At 37.7% G+C, this 20,519-nt stretch overlaps 1 protein-coding gene across 7 annotated transcripts in view; it reads right to left on the bottom strand.

The window, feature by feature from the left end:
• RAB27A (RAB27A, member RAS oncogene family) overlaps positions 1-20,519 on the bottom strand; it is a 69,721-nt gene that overhangs the window by 19,131 nt on the left and 30,071 nt on the right. For 4 of the 7 annotated variants that reach the window (XM_084878633.1, XM_084878637.1, XM_084878635.1 and 1 more), the window contains 2 exons: positions 7,733-7,905; positions 1,092-1,177 (listed from right to left, as the gene is read on the bottom strand). In XM_084878633.1, the coding sequence (XP_084734759.1) occupies positions 1,092-1,177; positions 7,733-7,885 (239 nt within the window). In that variant the 5' untranslated portion in view covers positions 7,886-7,905. Of the gene's footprint in view, positions 1-1,091; positions 1,178-7,732; positions 7,906-9,219; positions 9,340-15,015; positions 15,137-20,519 lie in introns of those variants that run through there. The other 3 variants (XM_084878638.1, XM_084878636.1, XM_084878639.1) reach the window with 3 other exon arrangements.

Raw genomic sequence — 20,519 nt, 5'->3', positions numbered from 1 at the left:
TTTGCAAAAATAGTCCTTATATTTAGAGATACATATCAAAATTGTTATGAATAATTGGATATTTGGAATTTGCTTAAAAATAATTTGGGAAAGGAAGTGAGTAGGAATGAGCGGCATATATAAAATAAGACCGTCCGCAACTTGATGACTGTCGAAACTGGGAAATGAACACATGAGTTCATTATATACTTGAAGTTTTCCATAATGAAAAGATTTTATTTTTTTATTTTTTAAAAATATATTTTATTGATATTTTACAAAGAGGAGGAAGGGAGAGAGATAGAGAGCTAGAAACATCGATGAGAGAGAAACATCGACCAGCTGCCTCTTGCACATCCCCTACCGAGGATGTGCCCGCAACCAATGTACATGCCCTTGACCGGAATCGAACCTGGGACCTTTCAGTCCGCAGACGGACGCTCTACCACTGAGCCAAACCGGTTTCGGCTGAAAAGTTTTTTAAAAGCCTTCAAATGATCTGAGAGAAAAAACCTGAAACCTTAGCTAACTAAAAGCAATTTTACATCTCGATTCCATGTGACTGATTTGGGTTAAGCAACTTCTGACCACATGGATTAATTCCAACCAGATTTTCCACTCGGTTTTCAAGAATAATACAGACAGGGGTGGGCAAAAGTAGGTTTACAATTGTGAGTACACAAAAGTTTATTTTTGTATTATTATTTATTAATAGTTGTATATTTTCCCCATACGAATATCTGTAAACTTAGCTTTGTTCTCCCCTTTATAACTCTGTGGCTTTTGTGTGGTTGAGTAAATAGCAAAGGTTCAATGGAGAAAAGTGTGCAAACCTTTTAAAAATAAAGAAAATAAAAAAGAGACCATAAGTAAGGTTGATCCATTTTGAAAAAGATTCATTTTTTTTCCTTTGACTTTGTATGAAATAAAGAAATAAAGCCACCATTCTCAACTCAGACTGATAAATGTCCTGCTAATTTGGCAGTATGGCTTGTCCAGGTGCAAATGGGCTCATCAGCCGGCTTTTTCCTGCTCCGGTCACTCTATGAAGAGTGTAGCTGCTTTTCCCTTTCCTCCAGTAAGAAGCACGTGCATAACTGCAGACCACATACCTCTCCTGCCCTGCTGTGTCCCATAACTGCAGGTGGATTCTCTGGCCTCTGCCAACGGCTCCATCCGGCCCGTTGGCTCTGTATACCTGCAAGAGCAAAGTCAAAGAGGAAGAGAGAACTTACTGAGACCAGCGAACTCTTCTTACTTCCCTATTCAGTACAACTATAGCATAAACCTCTAAAGAAAATCCCATTTGGAATATAACCTTGTTTGTATTTTATTTCAAATAGTTCTCTGTAGATAATACAACAATTTGTACTACCATGTATATATACATTATATACTTTTATAAATATACTATGAAATCTATAAATAATATATAATTTCTCTAACATAGTAATTAGCTCACTTTTCCTCAAAGAACGCTCAGGTCATGCATTTCAAGAAATAAAACCTTTCTGTGATTTTTCCCATCCTATCTTTAAAAATATTCTTAAAACAATTTTATAGGAAATATCTCTGAAACTCTCTCCATAAAAGCAATGAAAACACTGACACAAACTGTCAAATCAACTTTTTTAGAACTCCAAATATCAGTAAAAATAGTAAGCTTTGTGCTATTTTAAATTATCCTATTCTCATCTCCCCCTTCCTGGCTCCTAGTAGTCCTAAAAAAACCAACATATGCATAACTATGATCAGTATAGCAGCCACTGCAAGCAGTGGAGGCAAAACTGGTTTGGAGCTGCCCCTAAAATCTCATCCCCAGAGAACTGAAAGCTGTGTGTCAAGCTCCAATCCCAGGCCTGGTCTTTATTTTACCTGACTCAGAGCTTGCTCTGTGAGAATAACCCTATCCCTAGGGTATTATTGAAAATAATCAGCATCAACTACTTAACATCACAGCTACTAAAGGCAAAAAATACCAGTTGGAGCTAACAAAAAATCTAACCAAAAAGACTAAAAAAGAAAAACACAGGAAATTGGATGTCTATACAGAGATTTGAAAAAGCTCCAAAATATTCCTTGTTATCTATTAAGCCAAGCTCATGTTTAGGGCTATGCATATGCCCAGGAAAGACCTGAAAAAGCCCTAAGCTTACACCTCTGGCTGACGTTAAGGCTCTTCTCAATCATGAAGTGAAGGTTAAACCATCTACTATAGTATTAAACACATGTCACAGCACACACACAAACATACACAAATATACAATCCCTCAGAAAAGAGGACTTTCTGGTTTAAGGAATTTAAGAAATGCTCTATCCACTCATGAGCTGATCACTAAGTTAACTGAGCAAAGACTTCAGGAGCTGCACAAAGAATACACTTTATAGAATTAGCCCAGGTATGTCACTAAATAAGCAAACAGCAACATAAATAAATAAATAAATAAATAAATAAATAAATAAATAAATAGCAAAAAAAGAGAAACACTCAGAGGGGGAAGGAATCTGATTTCCAGAGTTACCACATTTTATTATTTCAAATGTCTTGTTTTCAACAAAAGTCATGAGACATACAAAAAAAAAACAAGAAAGTATGGCCCAAATACTGGGGGGAAAGCAACCTATAGAAACTATTCTTGAGGAAGCCCAGATGTTGAACTTGCTAGACAAAGACTTTAAATAAGCAATTATAAATCTGTTCAAAGAACTAAATAAAATCATGTCTGAAAAATTAAAGTATGATAATAATGCCCTACTGAATACAGAAGGTCAATAAAGATATAGATATAAAAATAGAATATTATAGTTATTCTATCATATAGAAGTACAATTCAGTATTCATCAGAAGAGCTCAAGAGCAGACCTAAACTGGCAGAATAAATAACCACTGAATTTGAAGATAGGTCAATTGAGATTATCTACTATAAGGCATAGAAGGAAAAAAGAATGAAGAAAAATGAAAATTTTCAGAAATCTATGAAACACCATCAAACATACGAACATATGCATACTGGAAATCCTATAGGAAGAGGAAAGAGTGAAAAAGAGAGAAAACGTATTTGAAGAATAATAGCCAAAAAATTTCCCAAATTTGATGAAAAACATTCATCTGTATATTCAAAAACTCAGTGAACTCCAAGAAAGATAAAATTATAAAAACTAGACACACAATCATTAAACTGTCAAAATCCAAAGACAAAGAAAGAATCTTAAAAGCAGCAAGTGAAAAGTGATACATTACATACAAGGGATTTCAATAAGACTAAGAGCTTATTTGTCATCTAAAACAATCAAGGCCAAAGGCAGTAGGATGACATATTCAAAGTGCTAAAAGAAAAAAGACTATCAACAAAGTGTATCAGCAAAGGAGCTATAAAAGACAGTATAAATGTATTTTTGTAAATCCTTTCTTTCATCTAATCAAAACACAACAGCATAAAGTAATAATTATAAATCTGTGTTGGTGGGTACACAGTGTATAAAGATGTAATTTGTATGACAGTAATAGTGCAAAGAACAGCAAGGTTGTGTAACATACAAAAATCAATCACTGTAATAGACCATAATAATAAAACCACAATACCATACCAATAGATGCAGACAAACTCTCTGAACAAATCCAGGAACTTTCATGATAAAAGCCCTGAACAAATTAGGAATAGAAGTGAACATCCTCAACCTGAAAAACAGCGTCTCTGAGAAATGCATAGTTTATATTCTACTGGTACTTACTGGTGACTGTTAGAATGCTTTCTCCCTAAGACCAAAGACAAGGCTGTCCTCTCTCATCACTTCTATTCAACATTTTACAGGAGGTTCTCATCAGGGCAATTAGGTAAGAAAAAGAAATAAAACATATCCAAATTGGAAAGGAAGAAGAAAATAGAAGGTGATTGTGATCTCATATTGAAAATCCTAAAGAATAAATACACACATGCAGACACACACACACACACACACACACACTTAGAATGAGCAAACAAATTCAACAATACTCCAGTATTCAAGATTAATATACAAAATAAATTGTATTTCTATAATATATACTGGCAACAAACAATTCAAAAATAAAATTAAGAAAATAATTGAATTTACAATAGCATGAAAAAGATTAAGATATTTAAAGATAAATTTAACCAAAAAAAAGTAACACATACTCTGAAAACTACAAAGCACTATCAAAAGAAATTGAAGATCTAAATAAAAGATATTCTATGTCCATGGGTCAGAAGATTTAATGTTGTTAAGATAAAAATACTCCCCAAATTGATGTGTAGATTCCATGCAAGCCCTATCAAAATCTCAACTAGCTTCTTTGTAGAAGGTGACAAACTGACCTTAAAATTCATATTGAATTGCAAGAAATTCAAAACAAACTTGAAAAAATGAAGAGTAATACTTTCCAATTTCAAAAGTTACCACAAAGCTACAGTAATCAAGATAGAATAGTACTGGCATAAGGATAGACATATAAGTAGAATCAAATTGAGAGTTCCAAAATAAACCTTACATTGATTGTCAACTGATTTTCAATAAGAGTGTCAAGACCACTCAATGGGAGATAAAATATTCTTTTCAATAAATTGTGCTGGGGCAACAGGCTATCCATATACAAAAGAATGAAGTTGGATCCCTATTCACACTATGCACAAAAAAATAGCTCAAAATGGATCATAGTTCTAAATGTAAGAGCTAAAACTATTTGCATATCATGTATCTAATAAAAACACTTATCTAGACTATACTTAAAACTCTTAAAATTTAACAAAAAGACAAACAACTTCAAAACAGATAAAGGCAATAAAAAGTATATTTAAAGAAATAGATAAAGAATCTGATTAGACATTTCTCCAAAGACAATATACAAATAAAGCACATGAAAAGATGATTGCTCAACAACATTCATTAAAGAAATTTAAGTCAAACCTACTTAAATTTAAGTCAAACCCACTAGAATGGCTATCATCAAATAGATAATAACAAAAGTTGGTGAGAATATGGAGAAATTGGGACACTCTTACGTTTCTGGAAATGTAAAATGGTGCAGCATCTTTGGGAAATTTTGGAAGCTCCTAGGCATATTCATAAGATATTTAAAAACATACGTCCTCACATAAGAGATATGATAACAAGTCCATGCACACAAAAAATATATGAACGTTAATAGAAACATTATGCATAAAGGTGAAACAACCCAAATGTTCACCAATGAATGGATTAAAAAAATGTGTTGTACGTATATCAACACAATGAAATGTGATTTGATCATAAAACAGAATAAAGTTCTGATACATGTACAACATGAATGATCCTAGAATATAAGCTAAGTGAAAGAAGCAAGACACAAAAGGCCACCTATTGTATGATTCCATTTATATTGTATATCCAGAGAATAGGCAGATCCTTCTAGAATAGACTAGTGGCGGGAGGCGGGGGGGAATGGAGAATGACTGCAAAAGAGTATGAGGTTTCTTTCTTGGGTGATAAAGTGCTTTAAAATTAAATAGGGGTGATAGTTGCACAACTGTAAATAGACTAAAAACCACTGAATTATATACTTTAAATGGGTGAAGTTTATGTTAAGTGAATTATATCACAAGAAAGCTATTTTAAAAAAAACAAGGTTATAAAATGGAAATTAATAAATAAACATAATCACATATATATTAATTCTACCAATTATATGTCAATATTGAAACTTTCATAAAGATCCTATTATTACTCAGTGGTTCTGAGTCTCTAGAAGATTCTCTGGTAATGGAAGAAAACACCTATGGCAGGTAGAAGGAAATGAATGCTTCTGTCTGGGAGACAGGGGATCTGCATCTTTCCCAGGTACAACATGTACCTGACTGGCTTCATGGTAACAGTCAATTTTTAGCAAGAAACAGTTCATGGAAAAAGCCATCTTCATTCCTCTGCAACTCTTTTTTTTTTTTTTTAATATATTTTATTGATTTTACACAGAGAGGAATTGAGAGGGACAGAGAGTTAGAAACGTCGATGAGAGAGAAATATCGACCAGCCGCCTCTTGCACACCCCCCACAGGGGATGTGCCCGCAACCAATGTACATGCCCTTGACCGGAATCGAACCCGGGACCTTTCAGTCCGCAGGCTGATGCTCTATCCACTGAGCCAAACCGGTCCCGGCCCTCTGCAACTCTTGAAACAGTGACTTCCTACCTTCTCCTCCACAACCAATATTTTTTGGTTGTGTGGTCCTTTAAAAATAAAAACAAAACAAAAAAAGAGCCTCTTATCCTAGCTCTATAATTGGCAAACTGCGGCTTGTGAGCCACATGCGGCACTTTGGCCCCTTGAATGTGGCTCTTTCACAAAACACCACGGCCCGGGTGAGTCTATTTTAAAGAAGTGGCATTAAAACAAGTTTAAGTTTAAAAAATTTGGCTCTCAAAAAAAATCTTAATCGTTGTACTGTTGATATTTGGCTCTACTGACTAATGAGTTTGCCGACCACTGCCCTAGCTGATTTGGCTCAGTGGATAGAGCGTCAGCCTGTGGACTAAAGGGCCCCAGGTTCGATTCCAGTCAAGACTACATGCCTGGGTTGTGGGCTTGATCCCCAGTAGGAGGTGTGCAGGAGGCAACCAATTGATTATTCTTTCTCACCATAGATGTTTCTCTCTCTCTTTCCCTCTCCCTTCCTCTCTGAAATCAATAAAAATGTATGCATGTGTTTTTAAAAAAGAGCCTCTCCCCTCATCATTCTGCAGAACTTATGTTTCCCTTGTTACTTCCCAGATCAACACACACTACCAGCATTCCTATTCCAACCACACCCTCCTGCCAGTGGCGAGTTCTGCCACTTAGAGTCCATGTGGGATTGCTGAGGCCTTACTTAAGAGAAAAGCCATTAAGAATGACAGCAAAGGTGGAAAATACAACAGATAAAATAGGGGTACAAGGGGCAGGATGTTTTGTAGGCTTCAGAGCGATAACTTAGTCGACTTCAGAGGGAAGATACAAACCAAAAAGGTATCAAAGGAAAATTAAAAAGAAGCTTCACTTTGTCTACTTAATTATATATAAAGTGTCCCTCAGCACAGCCTTTTAAATCGCATTGCCAGGATTAAATATAATACACTTTCTTTTTTTCTTTTCTTTTTTTAAAATATATTTTATTGATTTTGTACAGAGAGGAAGGGAGAGAGATAGAGAGTTAGAAACATCAATGAGAGAGAGTCATCGATCAGCTGCCTCTTCCACACCCCCTACTGGGGATGTGCCCGCAACCAAGGTACATGCCCTTGACTGGAATCGAACCCGGGACCTTTCAGTCCCCAAGCTGACGCTCTATCTATTGAGCCAAACCGGTTTCGGCTATAATACACTTTCATATGTACGCCTTAAGTTGATTTTTAAAAGATTTTAAGTGATTTTTAGAGAGAGAGGAAAGGAAAGGGAGAGACAGAAATATCTATGTGAGTGATAACATCAATTGGCTGCCTCCTGAATGCCCCCTACTGGGGATTTAGCCTGCAACAGGGCATACGCCTGGGCTGGAAATCAAACCCAGCAACCTTTTGGTGTATGGTATGATGCCCAAGCAACTGAACCACAGTGGCCAGGGCTATATCCTTTAATTTTAGATTCCAACCTTTGTTCTCCTAATTCCTACAAAGTAAACTAAAAGACAGGCACATATGGTCTCAGAGATTACATTTTTACCTTTTTTTTATTTTTACTTTTTTTAGAGATTACATTTTTAGATGGGAGGACATAGAACTTACCACTCTCTTTTCCCTGAAATCGATGCCCACTGTTGTAATAAACTTGGAGTTGAATTTACCATCTGTGTACTGGTAAAGTACACTGGTCTTCCCAACTCCAGAGTCTCCCAAAGCTAAAAACTTGATGAGGTAATCATAGTCCCCATCAGACATAATGAAGAACTCTGATTTACCTGCAAAAAACAAACATTACAAAATATTAGATTCCTCTGTGAATAAAGTGGCTTACTTTCATATCCAGGTCAACAAATAGTATGTCTATGTAACACCTATATGCCCAACAATTCTGTGAGGAGAGGATTAGACATTGTTCACTGCCCCCAAAGACCTACCCTATTTCCCCGAAAATAAGACAGTGTCTTATATTAATTTTTGCTCCCAAAGATGCCCTAGGTCTTATTTTCAGGGGATCTCTTATTTTTCCATGAAGAAGAATATGGTACATATTTATTGTTAAATGAAAATAAAGGAAATTTATTACCTGTATACGGTACTGTAGTACGGTAGTTGTCAACACAAACCAGACAAACTGTGAATCCTACAGTATCAAGAATTTACTCATTTCTTCAATCACAATCATGTCATCATCTTCTGGAACATCATCATAACAACCCAATTCTTGAATTTCCTGGTGAATTTCTTGTGACTCCATTTCTTTCAGAATCAGTGGACCAAATCTCTCATGTTTAGCCTGGGGGGGGGGGGCTTATTTTCAGGGGGATGCCTTATATTTCACTCAGAATGAAACCTGTAAGTAGGTCTTATTTTCAGAGGATGTCTTATTTTCAGGGAAACACGGTAGTAATTTGCTAAAAGAGTTGCTACTGAAATAGTAAATTACTAACAGTTCAGTTTAAATTGAATACAGTACTCCTAAGACAAAAATTCCAAGTGAGAATGATAATCAAGAAAGTAATGGTCATTAAGTCTTATATGCAGATCAATTGAACAAAAATTAACAAGAGAGAGAAAAACACTAAAGTCCACTTTAGAGAAGGAAATTATTTTTACCAACAGGACCTAACGATGCTTATTTTTTATCCTTTGCAATCGGCACTTTTCATGATTTTTTTTAATTTCCTCTAAATAGATTAAAACTATTCAAAATTTCAATCTGTTTAAAAATGTAGTCTTTCTCCTAAGAAGGCTTCTCTTTCCCTCCCATTTCTAATTCTAAGAAATCCTCCTGAAAATTAGAAAAATAATCAGCTCTCCCATTACCACTGACAACTCTACTTGCCCATTCAAATATACATATTCCCCCATCCACACACATATCAGATCTGCTAATTTTCCTCTCATCATCTCCTTTCACCCAGCCCCATACCCAGAACCTTTACCACAGTTCTCATAGAATTATTTCCATAGATCCATAAAATTAATATAGAATTATTTCCTATAGAATTATTTCCATAGATCCATAAAATTAATAAAAACTCAGGCAAGAAGGTTGCCACCCCAACCCCATCCTCAATTTGGTGACTCACTTTATGCTAAAAAATCCTGATTGCTGAGACCCAAGGGCCACTCCATGTAGTTCCTCAGAGTGTCTGAGGGCAGACTAACTTCACATTCAGGTACGGCTGGTCGGTCGATAAGGGCAGAGCCTCTACAAACATTCATAATTCTGTTTGCACACTATAAAGAATGACATTTTACAGATGATGGCTTTCCTATGTCGTACCTTCTGTATTCACAGGTGTAGGCTGCCAGTATTAATGGTATATAATCATTCTCCAAAAGAAGATCACTTGGGTACAAATAAATATTCCAGTGTATCATATCACAGCATCTCACTACGCTCCAGGTTATTCAGAAATAAGAGCTAAGAATTTAAAGTAGATCCAGTTAATGTTTATCGTTTTGGGGGTCCCCCTCAAAATGAATGAAGAAGCAGAAAGCAACTCCAAATTCTGCAATGACAGTGATGCAAGGAGACACTGTGGCTGCCTTATTTCCTCTTTACATTTAATTTGAAGAAAAAAAAGTTGGTCATTCCTAAAAGTATGTTTTACATCATTTAAGGTACAAAAGAAAATGCTGTCACCAATGGCATCGCTATTCTAGAATTCTCTAAACCCACTTGAGTGGAATGTAAAGACGGGTGAAACTATCTCTGTTGCACCAAAAGTTAATGGTATCATGGGGGAAGAATCACACATGTAAGTCTACAGATTATCTTCATGGGTTCTGTTTTCTATCCATGCTGATAGCAATACATAAGTTTGTTCCTAAACCAATCGCCCATAAAGGAAGTGTTAACAAACCAAATACTATAACCGAAGGTATAGAAATGCCACTGTCAATATTCATCAGTTTACGTTCTTCAGACTGTATCTTTGGACAATGACCTGCTTTATCTGAAAATAAATGCTCAGGCCTTTCGCTCTCTGGGCTCGGTTTTCTGAAGGATAAATGGAACCCAGAAAGGTAAGTGCATTTGACAACCGGTGTCCATTGTAGCCCAAACTTTGTGCCCATCACTCACGTTTTTACAGATGCATGTTGGGCTTAAAAGCAACTAGATATAATCCCAGCAGGTTTGGCTCAGTTGTTAGAGCACTGGCTTGCAGACTAAAGGGTCTGTGGTTTCTATTCAGTTCTATTCATGTGTCTCCCTCATGTCAATGCTTCTCTCTGTGTGTGTCTCTCCCTCTCACTTCCACTCTCTCTAATAATCAATGGAAAAATATTCTCGGGTGAGGATTAACAACAAAAAAGCAGAGCTGGGTTGAGTCCCCATGTTTCTCACATGCCATCTACCCACACTCAGGGGCTTTAAGCCTTGTATTTCATGTTTCCATTCTACGAAAAAGAAGATAATGTGCACTATCTCAAGACATTGTTCTAAGGATTAAATGGGATACTCTTTTTCAAAGAATATATTTTTATTGATTTCAGAGGGGAAGGCAGAGGGAGAGATAGAAACATCAAAGATAAGAGAGAATCATTGATCAGCTGCCGCCTGCATGCCCCTTACTGGGGATTGAACCTGCAACCCGGGCATGTGCCCTGACAGGAATTGAACCGTGACCTCCTGGTTCATAGGTCAACACTAAGTCACTGAGCGATGCCGGCCAGGGTGAATGGGATACTCTTTGTGGAGTGCCCAGCACAATGCTTGGCATATCCTGGGTACTCAGTAAGCATTAGTTTATTCCTTTCTCTCCATTGTGGACAGAGCAGACTGACTCTGAAGACCTAGAACAATTTCTGAAATTGCCACTGGGAAGGTCAAAACATATATTTAGTACTACTTTTAATTGTTTTTATTTTATTGTTGTAGAAAGAAAGAATTCAAGGAACCATGACCTGTATTTTGAACCAGCAACCTTTCAGTACATAGGATGATGCTCAACCAACTGAGCCACACTGGCCAGAGGTCAAAATACATATGTATAGCACAAATGGCTGCTGACTGGCTCACAATAGTTTGCTGAGTCAACAAGGATCACTTTCAAACTACTTTGTTGGCAGGTTCAAATGATTTTCAATTCACTTTGAATAGATACGTTAATTTCAAAAGTTATGAAACAACAGATTGCTGTGTTTCATACAAATCTGAATCTACTGATTCAGATTTGTATGAAACACAGCAATCTGTTCGGACAAACTCATACTTGTTCAAAAGAATTTGAATGGTTCTGCTAGTTCAGCATGAAAGAGTTGAGTAAAAGAGGTTCCACCTAGAAACTATCTCTGACTGATCTAAAACCACCTTGGCTAAAACCAGGCATTTAATTATTTGGGTCTGGGTTTTGTTTGTTTTGTTTTCTGTTAATTCTCACTCAAGGATATTTTTCCATTGATTTTTTTTTTTTTTTTTTTTTTTTTGAGAGAGAGAGAGAGAGAGAGAGAGAGAGAGAGAGAGAGAGAGAGAGAAACATCGTTGTGTCTCTCTCACATCGATTGGTTGCCTCTTGCACATACACAGACCAGGGCCAGGATCAAACCTGCAAGCCAGGTACATGCCCTTCACCAGGAATTAAACCCACAACCCTTTGGTGTACAGGCCAAGGCTCTAACCACAGAGCCATATCAGCCAGGGCTATCTGGGCCTGTGTGGGAGTTTTTTAGTGTATATTTTTTATTGTTGATAGCATTATAGAAATCTTCCATGTATCCCCTACCTCCTTGACCTCCCTTCTCCCAACCTCTACCCCTCTCTCCCAGATCTTCACCTCCTTATTGCTCATGTCCATGCGCTATGCATATAGGTATACAAGTTCTTCGGTTTATCTCCTCTCGTCCACCCACTCCCACATCAAAGTATGTCAATCTGCTCCATGTCTCCATGCTTCAGGTCTTATTTTATTGGTCAATTCATTTTGCTCATTAGATTCCACAAATAAGTGAAATCATGTGATATTTGTCTTTCTCTGTTTGGCTTATTTCACTTAGCATAATATTCTCCAGATCCATCCAGGCTGTCCCAAAGTGGGTCTGGTTTTAATAGCTCAAATTGCTTCAGACTGCTTTTAGCTAGCTCTAAGTTCACATCTGGAAAAGCAGGTTCTCACTGGCTCATAGAAGGTTTGATTGAGTTAGAATATATTTTTACTGAATCAAGCTAGTGCTAACCAATTAAATCTATCTCTTGCTCTAATTTTATCAAACTGCTTGTAAATAGTTCAAGTCATCTATAAAATGGTTTTTTCTGGCCTAGACTGATAAAAATTGTTTTTAAAACAGTCCACATTGACAGATCACATGTTCAAACCATTCAATACTAGAAATATAACATAATAATCAGAAGCACCAAAAACAATAATTTGTTGCTCTAAACTTACACTGAACCAACAAACTTATATTTTTACTTACAATTACCCTAATTGTAATTACTCTATACCCCAAATGTATCTCCTCCACAGTACAGTTTCTGTCTACACTTGAACAGCTTGTACAGTAAACAGTTTGGGAGAAAGAAGTACTGGCAGAGGAGAAACTCAATAAACAATTGGGAAAGATGAATAAACAATGGGGAAAAGCGTGATGAGTGACAAAGGCTTCCTTGGTTGAGAAGCCAACTCCCGTTTACCTCAGGAACCTGACAAAAAGCACATCAACCCATGATCAGACAATAAAATAAAGAGGTCAGCCCTGGCCAGTGCTGCTCAGTTGGTAGAGCTTCGTCCCAAAACACACAGCCCTAGAGACAGCCCATTGGATTCTCAGTCCAGCGGGTACATGCCTGGGTTGCCCGGGTTTCAGGCTCGATACCCAGTAGGGGACATGCACAAGCAGTCCATCATTCTTTCTGTCTTTTCAATGTTTCTCTCTCTCCCTCTTCTTTCCTCTCTCTCTCTCCCTCAAATCAATTTTCAAACATATTACAAATATATAAACAAATAATAAAGAGTTCAGTTGGGGAAACTTAGCAAATTAGGGGGCTAGGTAATATTTGTCCTAAACTGGCCACCATGACGAAGTTGATCTGGGTTAACAGAGACCAGAAGTCTAAATTTTCTTGCTGCTTCATGATGGCACCATAAGGCGGTGAGTAACTGGGTCTTGGGAAGTCTATCCACATGTTAGCATGGGCTCAACTCCAACATATTGTTGAAAGACAGAGAAAATTGGGGGTTTATTAATTCTAATGAGCATCCATTTTCTTATTTTAACTTTTTAAAATTGGGATGCGCAGAAACTGGAATGGCTCAGTGGATAGAGCGTCAGCCTGCGGACTGAAGAGTCCTGGGTTCAATTCCAGTCAAGAGCATGTACCTTGGTTGCGGGCACATCCCAAGTGTGGGGTGTGTAAGAGGTAGCTGATCGATGTTTCTCTCTCATCAATGTTTCTAACTCTCTATCCCTCTCTCTTCCTCTCTGTAAAAAATCAATAAAATATATTTAAAAAAATAAAATTGGGATGCATCTTACATTTCACAGTCTTACAACTCATGATACCCTGCAGCTGCTATTAAATCAGGGGCACTGGAAATATAGTTGTGTGAAAACCTTTGATTTGTGTCCTCTAACGAGATCAAGACCATACCATCAACACATTTTAGGTATGAAGAAGCACAGCAGTAAACCTACCTCAGATGGCCATTGTGAGGATTGAATTAGCATATATATATATATATATATATATATATATATATATATATATATACACATACCTGGCACATAGTAAATCCTAGGTAACTGCTATTACATAGTATTAGCTGCTATTAACTGCTATTATTAGTATTAACTGCTATTAGCATCATCATATAGCAATCTAGCTCCCAAAGAGCAATATGCAGACAATAGTCCTTTCCTTTCCTAGAACTGTCAAGAAAGAACTGAGTCCTTTGACTAAATTGAATGGATAAAAAGGATCTTATGAAGAACTTGAACCTGAGGTCATTTCTTTAAACTCTGTAAATACCTTGAAGAAGTAGCAGGTAAATAACTCAAGGAAATGTCTCCTAAAAAGTTGAGAATGCCCCAATTTGGGAGATGCAAAAGACTCTTATTCAGCTCACTTCTGTCTCTCCTCCTTATACAAATATTTTTTCAAAGTGCTCTCCACCCTCACTCTCATCAGATCAACAATAGAAAGCAAGGAACACCCACTTCCTCAACATGTACTATGTGGTGATAATTTCCTCATGAGAGAAAGTCAATGATCTTCTTCCTTACTTAAAAAATAAAAGATGCTTAATTGGTTTTTCAGGGAATAAAATAGAAGAGAGTGGTAAAGATCTAGTTCTTGCTCTCGCTTTCTCTCTCTCTCTCTCTCTCTCTCTCTCTCTCTCTCTCTCTCTCTCTCTCTCTCACACACACACACACACACACACACACACACACACCATAGCCCAAATTTTCCATGAAGCTTCCTATTAAACTCATTCATAGACTACAACTTTTATATCTCCTCTCAAGGCAAAATAATTTCAAAACTCTTCCAGATAACTCAGCCAATTCTTAAAAGCCAAAATTTCCCTCTATTGCCCATGGGATGGGATAATATTAACTGAATTGAGCAACTACCATAGGCCATAGACAGTACTAAACATTCATGATTTTATTTTATCTGCTTATGATCCTTAAAGGGAACTTAATGTCTGTACAAGACTTACACTGTAGCCCTGGCCAGTTTTGCTTAGTGGATAGAGCATTGGCCTGTGGACTCAAGGGTCCGAGGTTCAGTTCTGGTCAAGGGCACATACCCGGGTTACAGGTTCAGTCCCCAATGGGGATGTGCAGGAGGCAGCCGATCAATGATTCTCTCTCAACTCTTTCTTTCCCTTCCTCTCTGAAACCAATACATGTATATATTATTTTTAAAGACTTACACTGTAAGAGTGGTGTTTTCTTAATGTGATGGCAAATAGGGTGGGTTCAAATCCTGACTCTTTGTGTAATGTGGTCCAAGTTCTTCAAACTAAACCTCCATTCTTTCAACTGTAAAAATGGAAATAGCATTACTAACCTCACTGAGTTATTTTTAAATTAAGTGACAAAACCACAAAACGTTTTTAGACATTGCTTGGTTTATGTTAAACATTCAATAATTGAAACTTGTCTTTAATTTATGAGATCTCTATCCATCGCAAAAGCTACCTTAGCATTCCAATCTAACAATGAATTTTATCTGTGTGATTCTGGGCAATTTCAGACCTGGAATTCATCAATTGAATGCTCTATTTTTCAGAATAGGAAACTGGGGTCCAGAGAAGGCAAGTGAATAGTCTAAAGTCAACCAGCTGGTTATATAATGGGGCTGAACTAGGTCCTATGTCTTCTAAATTCCAATCCTATATTATTTTCTAACACACTAAGATTTTAATTTTATTTGTTTCCCCTCCTTCAGAGCCAAGAGCCTCAATTATCATTGCTTTGAGTCAGGAATCAAAACTTCTCTGAAGAGACATTTTACTGGAAAATATTTTCAATTTGTGAAAATGGTTATAAAATATTACAATGTCCCTACATAGTTCATGGATTTCAATTGTCCTCCCCTGATTTTTGTGTAGAAATAGGCACATGTGAATTTAACTATTAGTTTTCAAATAACAGCACATAACAGCATTTTTGTGAATTATATTGCCATATATTCTTTCAAACATTTTATATATTTTATTGATTTTTTTACAGAGAGGAGGAGAGAGGGATAGAGAGCTAAAAACGTCGATGAGAGAGAAACATCAATCAGCTGCCTCTTGCACACCCCCTACCGGGGATGTGCCCACAACCATGTACATGCCCTTGACCGGAATTGAACCTGGGACCTTTCAGTCCTCAGTCTGATGCTCTACCACTGAGCCAAACCAGTTTCGGCTCTTTCAAACATTTTAATGTCCCCTTATCCAGGGGTGCAGTTAGAGAAAAAGTTTCAAATACCAATGACCTGCATAGAACTCTAAAGTCTATCAGTGTTTTTAACTTTAATGTTAAGAAGCAGTAGGCTTTTCTTGGTTCCTTTCTCTTTTTATAATATATTTATTGATTTTATACAGAGAAGAAGGGAAAGGGATACAGAGTTAAAAACATCAATGAGAGAGAAACATGGATCAGCTGCCTCCTGTTCATCCCCTACTAGGGATGTGCCTCCAACCAAGATACATGCCCTTGACCAGAATCGAACCTGGGACCCTTTGGTCCACAGGCCGATGCTCTATCCACTGAGCCAAACCAGTTAAGGCTTTCTTGGTTTCTTATGGCACCATTGTTGACCCATACCTGGCATTCTGGAGGACACATATAATAGAGAGAGCAGAAAGGGTGGAGGAAAGTCATACAGAGTAGGGCAGGACAAAAGACGCATTTTACAACGTACTAATATATCAGTAGAGGCAACTTGTATTTACCATTGCAATTCCTGTACCCTGAAGTGAAACACATCCACTTTCACTACAGACACAAGATGTGTGCTGTCCCATAGTGGGGCTGTTCTTTCCATCAGAGGAGACAGCAGTTGGAACCCAGCTTTTCTTTGTCTCCTTTTTGAAAGATGAGTTTGAGTTATTAAATTCAGAATATTCTATAGTAACTGCATTAGACCATCACTTACAACCTATGACCCATAAAAGCACTCCTATCATACAGAGTTTTGCAGTAATAGGTCTATTCTTAACAGAGAAAGGAGATGTTCATGGATAAAAACTGACAGGACCTAAGTTTGCATACCTTTTAGCCTAATATTTATAAATGTGCCTGTGACATAGGAATATTCCACTTCCCCATTTAAACAAAGTGAAAAGACTAAGTTCTAGTAGATGGTGATATTCCAACATAGCAAGTCATTCGGAGGACAAATAAATTATCTGTAAATACTGTTGAATTAAATGTACATTTCCAAATGTATCCTCATTTGTAAAAGCTTCCTCCAGACATTTGCAAATTCTTTATAAGTATTCAAGAGAAAAGACCAGGATAAAGAAAAAAAAAAAAATCAGCCTTCTCAACCCTAAGTTGATCTACTATTTCTGAAATGTTCCCATCATCTCAGTAGGTGACCAACATAACAACCCAACTAACAAATAATACAAGCAACTATACATTTTAAAAATGTATGGAGACCATTGATTCATTTACTCAAAAGATGTTATGTGCTGCCCAAGCCTCTTCTACCATCAGAATATGATTGTCTATAAGAATTTATGGGACGTAAACTTACCCAAACACTGAGTGTAATATTACTTACAGTTTGTGACAAGTACCTCCTGTTTTATACACATAGGTAACAGGAAAAAGGGCACACTATAGATCATGCCATTTGCAAAATACAGGCAATACAGAAGCAAAAGGAGTGGCTGTTTGTTTTGCTGAGTAATACCTCAAATGATGTGGAAGCACCCCCATAATGAACACAAACGTGTCCCTGCAATGGAAAGTCCAACCCATGGCCAAATGTGCCTCCAATGACACATGAACCAGCCATGTCTGTAAGAATTCATCAGAAGTATAAAGTCTACTCCCACTCAGTAATTGCAATGGATTAAGGCTTGCAACGCCCATCATATGGCATAAGCCTGGTGTTTTTTCCACTATAGCTTAAAAACTCAGAGAATAAACTAAAAATATTTTCCAAAAGTGGAAAAGGAGGAGTGACTGGTTAGCAGGGGGGATTCTGGTACGAACAAGCTCTGAAGAGGTCAAGTGATGAGGTGGAGGCTGTCAGAGTGAAACCAAACTCCCGGGCCTGAGACTCAAAGGTGGAACTACTGGGAGTGACAGTGATGCTCGCACATCCAGGACTGTGACAACCAGGAGCACCTAATGGACTTGCTATTAGGACGTTCCAGCATTGAAAAACACAGAACACCTTTCGATTTTTGACCTAGAAATGGGGTCTGCCCAGCCTTGTCCTGCTAGAACACGGGACGTGCGTGAGAAGAACTTTGACCAACAGCCTGGCTCCAACTTGCATCTCAGCTACTTCAAGCCTTTCGTGTGCTGCAGTTCTGGAAATGTGCCAACCTGTCCAGGAAACACACCAAACCAAAAAGCAAACCACTTCACTTTGTGAAGGAGCAACGAGGCCTCTTTCAGTCCAAGGAAAATATTAGGATGGAAAAAAAAATTATGAATTAGAAGAAGCAAGAACTGTTGAGGATGACTGTCCAAATAATAAAAATAATTAAAGAAATACCCCTGAGTTGCAGTACCTGGGGAACAGAGGGACGCCTTTATCACTGCCTTTTATTAAATATGAGAATATGAGTTGACAAGAGAAAAATGCTGAGATGTTCTACATTAAATTCCAGCAGGCTAGAGAGTGAGAGAAAGAAGCAAGAGTAATTAGCCCTGCCTAATGTGGTTCAGCAGTTAGCACGTCGGCCCACACACCGAAGGGTGGTAGGTTCAATTTCTAGTCAAGGGCATGTACCTGGGTTGTGGGTTCGCTCACCTAATCGGACATACTTCCTATTAATTCACAAGAACACCACTTTCCTTGTTCCAACTGTTCAGTACGCAGGAAGTTAGACTGTTTGCATTTCTATCAGCAGCTGTTATAGAATGGGGTGTGCCTTGGGTTTACTTATGCAAAAGGGCTGAGGACCAATAATGTACTTGCAGCCAGCTATCCAGCCAATTTCTAAATCAGCCTGTCGGATCACAGTTCCCTTTTTTTGTTACTGTTGCTGATTGCTAATTTTCTTGCATTTTGTTCAGTAAATGTGATCTCCAGAATATCCCATTTTGCTAGTTAAGTTTAGTGAATGTCCCATGATTGTTACTGTCTTTTACTGGAATAAAAACTCTTATAGTCAAAGTAGTTAAGTAGGCAATTTAGACACCTCCACATTATGCTGCTTTGCTAAGTTATTCTGCCTGTAGGGCATATGTTACTTGAAATTCTTATAAATGGGTCACTAATTGAAAAGGCTTAATTTGCACTAGCCTTTTCTCTTTTTCTTTCCTTTTTAAAAAAATTCAGAGTGGATTCACGTGTCCATTCTTGTGACAATGTTTAAGAATGTGTTGTTTCATTTACACTCACTAAATGACAGCAAGGTTCCAACACACCTGTTCAGCCCATGTTTGTTTTCACACTGTTAGGACAGTCAACTGAGCAATAAGGAATGAACACAATATGTTGCATCATAGCATTTTATTATGGATCACTGTACAGATGATATTATGTTTGGGGAGCTTCTCGTTTGGCTTCTATAACTACGAGAGCTACTCTAAGTCCATAGCAAATCAATGTCTTCATAGCCAGAGTCTCAGAAACATATATACATAATGCCATTGCAGCAAATCGTACTGCCTCACAAAACTGCTCTGGCCCAGCTGATTGCACACAGTCTACAGCAAGTTTCTTCAAGTGAAACCTTACATGGCACTCTGACATACAAAATAAATGAAAGTAAAACCATCCTGATGAAAGGAACGAAGGTAAGGCCCCCCACCTTCAAGGTCTGTGGGCCCCACAAAGACCTAACAAGAGCTCCATTGTACACATTTGGAAAACCAATACAGAAAGCTCTACGTTCAACCTGGCTCTGAATCAGGTCATTTGCCTTCAACTTTGTACCCAAACACTTCCTGTCTACCTAAACACCTTAGATTGACAACTCACTCACAAGGTCTCCCAGGCTTTTTTATTCAGCAATTCCTAACGGTGCCACCTCTCAGATCTCCCACACTTACCACAACCTTAGGGATCTTCTCATCTGGGAGGGAAATCTGAAATGTGTGGGGTGTTCCTGCTGAGAATTCCAAGAAGGACAACCCGGAGTTTGAAGAAGTCTATAGGAAAGAATCTTGGGACAATGCTCATTTGACATTCCTGGGGAAGGAAGAGCTGGGGTCTAGGACTGAATAGCCCTGGGAAATCTAGACCAAACTGGATGGAAGTGAACCAAGAGGCAGCACCACCCCTTAGGACAGGAAACTAGCATCCTTGAAAAAGTGAACTGTGGGAAAGATATTTATAACCAGCAACATTGGTTATCTTTTTCCGTATCTAAAAGGACACACTGAGGCCATTAGAAAATATATCCAGCTCAGCTGGCATGGCACAGTAGTTGAGTGTGGACCTATGAACAAGGAAATCAATGGTTTGATTCCCGGTCAGGGCACATGCCCAGGTTGTGAGCTCGATCCCCAGTAGGGGGCATGCAGGAGGCAGCCAATCAATGATTCTCATCATTAATGTTTCTCTCTCCCTCCTTCTCCCTTTCTCTCTAAAATCAATTAAAAAAAATTTTTTTTAAAGAAAATATATTCAGATTAGTCTTGATGGACTCAAGAACCTATACTTAGGTGGAACCCTCAAAGTCAATATATTCTTTGAAGAACATAGCAAACTTAGAATAATTGAGAATACATTATTTTTTGCTATATTAGA

The sequence above is a fragment of the Pipistrellus hanaki genome (assembly GCF_964339955.1).
Source record: "Pipistrellus hanaki genome assembly, chromosome: 1".
NCBI classification, from domain to species: Eukaryota; Metazoa; Chordata; class Mammalia; order Chiroptera; family Vespertilionidae; genus Pipistrellus; species Pipistrellus hanaki.
The sequence above is the reverse complement of the archived record's forward strand: the minus strand, read 5'-3'. Positions and strand labels throughout refer to the sequence as shown.